Source organism: Cicer arietinum, chromosome 6 (assembly GCF_000331145.2).
Source record: "Cicer arietinum cultivar CDC Frontier isolate Library 1 chromosome 6, Cicar.CDCFrontier_v2.0, whole genome shotgun sequence".
Lineage (NCBI taxonomy): Eukaryota > Viridiplantae > Streptophyta > Magnoliopsida > Fabales > Fabaceae > Cicer > Cicer arietinum.
This window is the reverse complement of record NC_021165.2, coordinates 24306120-24315343: the sequence shown is the minus strand read 5'-3', so window position 1 is coordinate 24315343 and position 9224 is coordinate 24306120. Positions and strand designations below refer to the sequence as shown.

Sequence of the window (9224 nt, the reverse complement as noted above, 5' to 3'; positions counted from 1 at the left end):
AGAATGTTCTTCAGTTTCAGAATGATCATCATAGCTCCAAAACAAATCAATATCCACTAGTTAAAAGAAGTTTTAGCCTCTGGATTTTACATCTATATCATCAACACTTGGCAAGGAACAAATTGAGATGATTAGATTCAAAGAAACTTCTCGAATCAGAAAGAGAGAAGATCACGAATTAGCAAGACCAGACAGATCTGAACATTCTTGACAACATTCTGATCAATCTAGACAACAGTATAATATCAGTCTCCAGATTGATAAACATTCTCCAGCTTGTTACATTTGATCTTCAGCAGCAAACATCTTTCTCCAGAATGATCAGATCAGTCTCCAGATTGATTATCAATCTCTGTTTCTGCAGAATTTCAGCATTGATCTCCTTACTTCTGTAAAAGTTCGTCATCATTCTTCAAACTATTTTGGCAGAATTAAATCTCCAGATTGAAGCAATATCATCAACAAATATATATAAGGTATAAAGGATCACTAAACACAAAAGAAATTTGATCAAGAACAAAGAAAAACGCCCAGTCAAACAAATTTCATAAAGTGTTCAAAGGCTGAAATATTTTTATTCAAATATATTGGTTTTGGTTAAATCTGATAGAGCACTACCAACATATCTTTTGACCATTATTAAATGTCCTAAAAGCCTATAAAAGGAAGGCCAATGCTCAAGAAAAAAATCAGAGCTTCAAGTACTAAGAAAATTCATTACTCATTTCAATCATACTTGAATTTCTCTCACACACATACATTGAATCAATTCTAATTTTATCCATTCGATTCCTAGAATCATTCTCATGTATTTTTATGTCAAAGAATCATAACTCAAACAAGTATTGAGCCTTCTCAGATTCTAACAAAGCAATCTCATCATTATTGTAAAACTCAAACTATAAGAGTTTAATATAGTTTGGGTAGATTGTATGAAATCCTATCAAGGTTGATAGGTGACTTGATTGAACTCCATTCTGGGTGGAAAGGTTTTAACTTTGTAGCAGATCAAAGTTGATTTGAACTAGGTGCTGTAAAACCAAGAAGATTCTTTGTTTTCAATACTTAGTTGAAAATCTCACGGTTGTGAGGACTGAACGTAACCCGGGTTGGGTGAGCCAGAATATATCGTTGTGTGGTATCTCTTCCCTTATCTATTTACTTTCAGTTTGATTGATTATCAAGTTAAATACATAAACTGAATTACTGATTTTAACTAACCAAGAATGTTCTCCATTTTCTGGTTAAAACCAAGAACGTTCTCCGTTTTCACAACCAAGATCAATCTTGAATTATTTTCTTAAGTTTTTAACAGGAACTTTTAAAAGGTGCATTTACAATTCAAACCTCTCTTCCTTGTAAATCGACATTGTTACTTCATATTTGACATTTCAAATATATTTTTGCCTATATTTTACTCTAGAGAGATTAGGTCATAACAAAATTATCATTGAAAACTAATCTAAACAACATATCTTCTTTTTAATTTTGGGGAAGGGAAACAAATGATACATATGTTGTTTTTTTTTGAAATAATCATTTTTTGAAAACTATTTACCAATATACTCTCTTTTTAAAACTATATATAGATCTACCATCTTTTTTGGTATAATAAGAAATCGCTATTTGCAAATGAGACTTCCTAAAAGAAATCTACTTTTGCAATGACCATTTAGTGTTGGTTTGTTTTTATTTTTGTTTTTGTTTTAAATATAGAAGTCGTCTTTTGGAAAATGGCTTCATACATCCATATTTTTTTAAACTTCATTAAAAAAATAATATATAATTCATTAAAATTCACTAATAAAAAATAACAACACAAATTTTACAAAAGTTGCGAGAAAATTGTTGTCGAATGTGACCTTTAATAGCACATTGTCAAGATTTTCTTATATGTACAGAATTTTGACGACGTCTTGGTACATCATGAGTTTGTTCTTCTTTTTCATCTTCATCTTTTTGTTCTTGAGGATGTCGAGGGGAATGCACTCTCAAAGCTTAGAATCTAGAAGCTTTATTAATACATATTAATTAGCCGAGTATCTGGAAGATTTATTTTTCTATTAATTATTAGAGCTCAATTTTAATGTTTTAATGGTGAAAAATATTATATTTAACTATATGATTTATTATATTTAACTATATTTTTTATAAACCAACTTAAACAAAAAATAATGATTACTTCTATAATTATCAAAATAAATCTTCTATTTTAAAGAAAATTACTTAATTATTATTATTTATTAAATAATGAATTAATGAAGTAGACAATTCTGGATTTAATATGAACCGGTGCCAAATGAAATGTCTCTTATTAATTTCAAAAGAAGAAAGATGAAAAGATAATTAAGAAGATGAGTGGAAGATAAATGGTTTGAAGTGGCGAGTGAAGAGAATTTCGCATTGACTCACAATGGCAACAACGCATTTACAGTTACCCGATGAGTGTTGGGAATCCGTGTTCAAATTCCTAACTAACTCCGACGCCGGCGACAACAACCACCGCCACTTAGAATCTCTCTCCGCCGTCTCCAAACAATTCCTCTCCATCAGCAACCATCTGAAACGCTCCTTCACAATCTCCGATCAAACTCTCCCTTTCTCGCCTCTTCCACAGGTTCCCAAACCTCACCTCCCTCAACCTCACGCGCATTTCCAACCACACTAACCTCGACGCGCTTCTCATCCAAATCTACAATTCCCCCTTCCCCCTCAAATCCCTCAATCTCTCCAACCAACACACCATTCCCTTAAATGGATTGCGAATTTTCTCCAAGAAAATTACGACTTTAACCTCCCTCACTTGTTCCAACATAACTTCTCTACGCAACAACGACACTCTCTTCATTTCCAATTTTTTCCCTTTTCTCCAACAACTTGACCTAAGTAACCCTAAAGATATCCAAATTACTGATATTGTTGTAAATTCCATGTCAATTAAGCTTCCTAAGCTTCGCAAGGTTAATTTCTCAGGTCATTACTATATAAACGACACATTGTTTTTTCATTTGTGTAAGAATTCTGAGTTTCTTGAAGAGGTTGTGATGTTTAAATGCTCATTTATAACAAACCATGGCATTGCTTCCGCGATTCGCGAGAGACCGGGTTTGAGGTCTCTCTCCTTTAATAAATTGAGGTTATTTGGTGGAAATGATAATTTTTTTGACTCGTTGGTGATTTTGAAGGGTTTAACTTGTATTGATTTGTCGTCTTCGTATATATCGGATGAATTTCTTTCGGCTGTCGCGGAGAAAGGTCTTCCTTTGAGGAAGCTTGTACTCCAAGGTTGCTTTGGCTATAGTTATGTTGGAATCTTTTGCTTATTGTCTAATTGTCGATTTTTACAACATTTGGATCTTCAAAATGCTGAATTTTTGAATGATTGGCATGTCGTTGAGTTGTCTTTGTTTCTTGCTGATTTGGTGTCTATAAACATTAGTAAATGTAGTGGACTCACTGATTTTGCTTTGTTTACATTCGTTACGAAATGTGCTTCACTTAGTGAGGTCAGAATGGAATACACGAGTATTGGGAAAAAGTGTGTCGAAAATTCTTATACTTTGATGAATTTTGTTGTGAATCCTCAATTAAAGTCTCTCCGTTTAGCTCATAATACATGGTTGAGGGATGAAGACATCAATAAGTTTGCTTCCATTTTCCCCAATTTACAGCTCTTGGATTTGAGTTCTTGCAATGGCATATCTGAAGTAGATATTGGTCAAGTTTTAAGGAAATGTAGTAAGATTAGACATTTGAACCTAGCCTGTTGTTCAGGACTGAAGCTACTTAGAATGGACTTTCAAGTTTCCACGCTGGAGGTGTTGAACTTGTCAGAGTCTGGAATTGATGATAGATCACTCGACATGATCTCAAAGAGTTGCTTTGGGCTACTACAACTTGACTTGGCACGTTGTTTTGATGTCACAGAAAAGGGAGTGAGGCAAGTTGTAGTAAACTGCACAAAGCTGAGAGAGATAAATTTGCATGGTTGTTGTAAAGTGGCTGCTGATGTTGTTGACTCAATTGTATTTATAAGACCTTCATTGAGAAAGTTAACGGCTCCGCCTGGTTTTCATTGTAGTGACAGCAAGAGGAAACTCTTCTTGCGTCATGGATGTCTTGTTTGTTAGTATGTTGGAAGTGCTCTCCTGAAGTTTGAACTCTGAACTCTGAAAAGTAAGATATTTATGTTTTAGGAATTACTTATTTGAGATTTTTTCTTTGAAAATGTCAATATACATTCATTGTATTTCTTATCTCTCTGTGCATCATAATTGCCTAAGTAATTGTCTACCGTAATATTTTTATATAGTGCACAATGTAATGCAAGTAGTTAGGTGTTATACACAATTTTAAATTGCTTTGCTTTTCTTTGCTTTCCCTTGAATTATATCACCTGGATTTGATTCTTGTGTCACACTTATTGCAGCCCTCATCAGAAGCTTGGTTTTTGCCCGCTTGTCATAGCACACTATTCTCTGATGTTACTTTTTTGAGTTTACCATAGGTCATATCAACTTTCAAAAACCTACTTTATGTTAATTCTTTTTGGACAAAACTTATAAACATCAACCATATACTCTTTCAGTCTTTCTACTTTTTCTGTCATAATATCACCTTGGGATTATGTATTCCACGTCAGACCAGCAACTAGGTGTATATTGAACCCATTTTCTTACATGCAAGAGTTTTCTGTTTTCTTAAGAACTTGTGATATATGTAAGAGAGTAAGAGGTAGTGTGGGCGTGCATGTGATTATGATTTGAAATCATGGACATCTTTGGTTGAACTAAACTAATTGACTACTAGATTTTGTAGATGAATGTGGATGTGGTGGTCTTTGGTTGGAATTGCAAAGATAACAATTGTTAGTCAAGCTTGATCTATATTTTGATTCAACCTTCAAGTTGTCAAAATTGGCTTTGCGACTTTGGTTTGATGTTGATATTATTCTACAAATTTAATTATTGATTTTCCCCTTCCTTTCATTAGATACTTTAGAAAATATCCTCTTATACTTATTCATGCACATTTGTGTATGGATCTTGTTTCGTGTTTAAGATTAGAAGTTAGGATGCATGCCTGCACAGTGTAAGTCTGTAAGTCCCTAGTTAATATTACAGGAAGGCAACAACATGGTCCAAAATAAAATGGATGGTTTGCCATTTATTGTTCATTGTGCAGAAAGTGCAATAGAAAGTTGATTGTTGTTGTTGTTGTTATTAAAGGCAAAGAGAGTGTTTAATTCAATTTCAAACCCCAAAGCACAAGGTGTGCACATGGGAGAAATTATCACCATTCACAATAACTATATTGCATGACATGACACTCCCAACCCCACCATAAGCACAATCAAAAAATGAACCTGCTATTGTTTCTTTTCTGCTTTCATTTTAGTGTTTAATTAATTTTAATTTTGTCAATAACAAGATAAAATCTATTACCAGGCTTAAGTAGTAGATAATGCACATTAGTTAAAATGTATCAGAAAATCTTTTTGTTTTGAATTTACATGCCAAACTTTTGAAATGATTCATTTATGCTAATACTGAATTCTATGTTGTAATGTATTAAGGAATAATTCCTGTATTCCCCAGGTTGTAAATCAGTATGGAATAACAAAATGTAAGGAATAGTTGTAAATTGTTCATGGCTGGGATCTAGTTAGAGGAGCTTGCAGTGGAGCTGTTGGGCTTTTTTGTGTTGTTGCTGTTTAGATTCTGATTAATCTTTGTTGTTGGTGTTTGATTCTGCTAATGGCAACTTGATTTTTTATTATTGGAGGTTTTTCATAATCTGTTCTATGCACTGAATTGAATTTTATGACTCCTATTGACATGAGAGCTGGGACTCAAAATCCACTGGAAGAATTTTGAAGGACCTAAAGGGAATTAAAGATGTAGAAGCAACTTTGGTTTGGTTTTGCTGAAGGACCTAAAGGGGGCGCAAAAAATTAAAACAAGATATATATATGATAGTTTTTCACCTTCATTCGTTCATCTACTACCGAAAATAATCAAATTTAATGTCTTTAACTCCTCATTGCTCATTATTGTTGACAAATCTTTAACTCTTTGTGTATGTATTTGAGATCCGTCTAAGGACACGTTAACGTGTATTAAAGTAAATAAATTTTTTTATAGGACATTTGTCTGAGTTACTAGACGTGTCATATGAGTGTCAGACATCGACTTGTGTCAGATACGGTGACACGTGTAATTCAAAGGTATTTGTGTTTCATAGACAAATTATTATATAATGACATTAAAATGAATACAATTGCTACCAGGTATGTTTTTCCTTTTTGAAATTACTTTTTGCTATCTGATTTTATTAATTCTAAATTACTTTATGCAAAGCATGACAGATTTTAAAAGCTGTGTTCATGAATCAAATATTCTTGTACACAAAGAAGTCATGCGTTGCACATTCATAAATGTCTAAAAAAATGGATAAGGTTTGAGTTCCATGTAAGAAAAAACACATTTAAATTTAGTTTCTTCAAATTAAAAATGTGGGGTTTGTTGGGTGGTGGAGTATTTTATTTCATGGCACCCCACCACAATGTGAAAAGCCTCAAGTGAATATTACAGATCACCTTGAAATATGATTTATGCCAACCTAACAAGCAAAAGGCCTTCTAGAGTTTCATGCTTTGAACAGGTACTGGTCAATTACAATACATGGCCTCCATTTCTTCAACTTCATCAGCCTGCCATCTTATCTGACCATAATCGAAGACTTTCACTAATTGGATTGGTTTATTGTGTTGATGAATCATTAAATCATTAATGTTTTTTATCAGTTACATCTTAACAATAACTTTTGCTTCTTGTTCCAAGCTTGGTTTGCTAAGACTTTTGTTTCTTTCTTCTTATTAGATCAATATGTCAGTGAAATATTTTCCTGAAAAATGCTGGGAATTGGTCTTTAGATTCCTTGGTCAAGGACATGATTTGGAGTCTGTTTCTATGGCCTGCAAGAAGTTCATTCCCATTACAAACCGGGTTAAATTTTCTCTAACACTACATGATCGAACAGTTCTATTCCTTCCTCGGCTACTCTCGAGGTTTTTATGGCTCAAAGTCATAGACCTCAGTTACTTCAATGGTGAACTAAAAGGCTTGCTTCATCAAATTTCACAATCTGAGTTAGACCTTGATTTGGTTAATCTTTCCAACCAAAGAACACTTCCTATTGATGAGTTGCGAGAACTTGGTTCAAAGATGGTAAATTTGAAGGCTTTGATTTGCTCAAACATTGGTTATTTGCATGATAGTCATCTAGTATTGATAGCTTATTGTTTCCCATTTCTTGAAGAGCTTGACATTAGCTTTCCATTGGATTCTCAAGCATCCGATTTCGGGATAGTACGACTATCTTCCATGCTTGAGAATATACGCAAGATCGATCTTTCCGGTAATCACTTGATCACTGATAAATCACTTATGTCTCTATGCCAGAACTGCAGATCAATGGAAGAAATTTCATTCTTCAAATGTTTTAAGATGTCCCAAATTGGCATTGTTTCCGCAATCCGAATGAGACCAGGTTTGGCTTCCATTTCTTTTAACATTGAAAAGAAAAGAATACATGGTCCTGGTTTGACACCCCTACACATTAACTTGGATTTGATTGATTCATTAACAACCTTGAAAAGATTAAACACAATTGATTTGTCAAACTCTTTTATCTCGGACGAGTTTCTTATATCAGTTGCAGATGGTTCGAGCGTGTTTCTTAAGAAGCTTGTTCTCCAAGACTGTTGCAACTTTACATTTTCAGGAATCTTTTATGTGTTATCCAAATGTCAATATGTCCAATGCTTAGATCTTCGAAAAGCCGACTTTCTAACCGATGAATCTATCAGCAAGTTATCTACATTTCTTCTTAACTTGACATCTATAGACCTTGGTGGTTGTTGTCAGCTGACGAATTCAACCTTTTTCATACTCACAAGAAACTGTCCTTTTCTCAGCGATATCAAAATGGAGAGAACATATATTGGAGTACAAGGCGAGGAAGATTCCAATTCCATGTTTAATTTTGCTATCAACCATCAAGTGAAAACAGTTTATTTGGGTGATAATATTTTACTCAAAGATGCAAGTTTAATAAAATTTTCTTTCATTTGTCCAAGTTTACAACTTCTTGACTTAAATGCTTGTGAGGGTATATCTGGAGAATCCCTTGTTGAGGTTATGAAGAGATGCTGTGAGATAAGGCATTTAAACCTTGCCAATACAATAATTAAAAGGTTTGAGATAAACTTTGAAGTTTCAAAATTGGGGATGTTGAATTTGTCAGGGTCAAGAATTGAAGATGAAGCACTCTCAATAATCTCAAAGTGGTGCAGCGGACTATTGCTTCTAGATATCCAAAATTGTTATGTTACGGCTAAGGGGGTGAGAGAAGTAATAGAAAATTGTAGAGCATTGAAAGAGGTAAATTTAAAGAACTGTAGTTTGGTTGATGATGATTTTGTTTCTGAGCTAAAAACCTTTACAAGGTCATCATTGAGAAAAATAATCACACCTTATGGTGTCGGTGTTTATTATTGAGAATAGAAGCAAAGGAAACTCAATGTGACACATATCCTTTCTTGTTTATTCGGAATAATGTGTGTGTTGATAGCTGTCCAATGAATTTTGTATGAGATTTTTAATTGTGAAATATTGCTTGCCTTCTAATGTACTTTGCATTGCCAGACATATTTAATGTGTTTGTGTCCAACATGTCTATTGTTTATGGATAAGATATCAAATATAGGACAGATTAAATTTACTATGAACAACATTTAAGGGACATTTAAGGGATGGTTTAATTGTGAAAATATTTTTTATTTATTTTTTCTAAAATTTGTGTTAAAGAGTTAAAAAACTTTTGAAACGATAAATTGTTTATATTTTTAGAAATAAAAAAATGTCAAAAATTGTTTTTATTATTTTTAAAAATTTATTTTCATTTACTAGTATTTAATTTGATAAGGCATGTATAGGTACCTTTCAAAAGTTTATGGATTGCCGGTATGTTCCAAAACATGGAAATGCAAAAGGAACAGTTTCTAGCATTGCAAGTCCAATATTTAACTATGACATTTTAAATTTAGTTCTCAACAAAATTATTTGATTTTAATCTCTATTTTAATTTTATAGAGATTTTTATGAGAGACTAAAAGTGTCATTTTGTTACAAAATTTTTGAATAGTGTTTAAAAGTAAATAA

At 33.0% G+C, this 9224-nt stretch overlaps 1 protein-coding gene and 1 pseudogene across 1 annotated transcript; both read left to right on the top strand.

Moving 5' to 3' along the window:
• Window positions 1-2310: 2310 nt before the first annotated feature.
• LOC101506842 (transport inhibitor response 1-like protein Os11g0515500) lies at window positions 2311-6145 on the top strand (annotated as a pseudogene).
• A 289-nt stretch (window positions 6146-6434) lies between these two features.
• LOC101506510 (protein AUXIN SIGNALING F-BOX 2-like) lies at window positions 6435-8690 on the top strand. Its single transcript, XM_073369801.1, has 2 exons — window positions 6435-6663; window positions 6882-8690. Exons 1-2 carry the CDS (start codon window positions 6607-6609, stop codon window positions 8559-8561), a joined length of 1737 nt encoding a protein of 578 aa, XP_073225902.1. The 5' UTR covers window positions 6435-6606; the 3' UTR covers window positions 8562-8690.
• The last annotated feature ends 534 nt before the right edge of the window (window positions 8691-9224 follow it).

Bases quoted from the DNA above. Each gene is read 5' to 3' on its own strand.
- LOC101506510 (XM_073369801.1), top strand. From the start codon at position 6,607: ATGATTTATGCCAACCTAACAAGCAAAAGGCCTTCTAGAGTTTCATGC. The intron at 6,664-6,881 runs GTACTGGTCAAT...TCTTCTTATTAG, and splicing joins GAGTTTCATGCTTTGAACAG to ATCAATATGTCAGTGAAATA.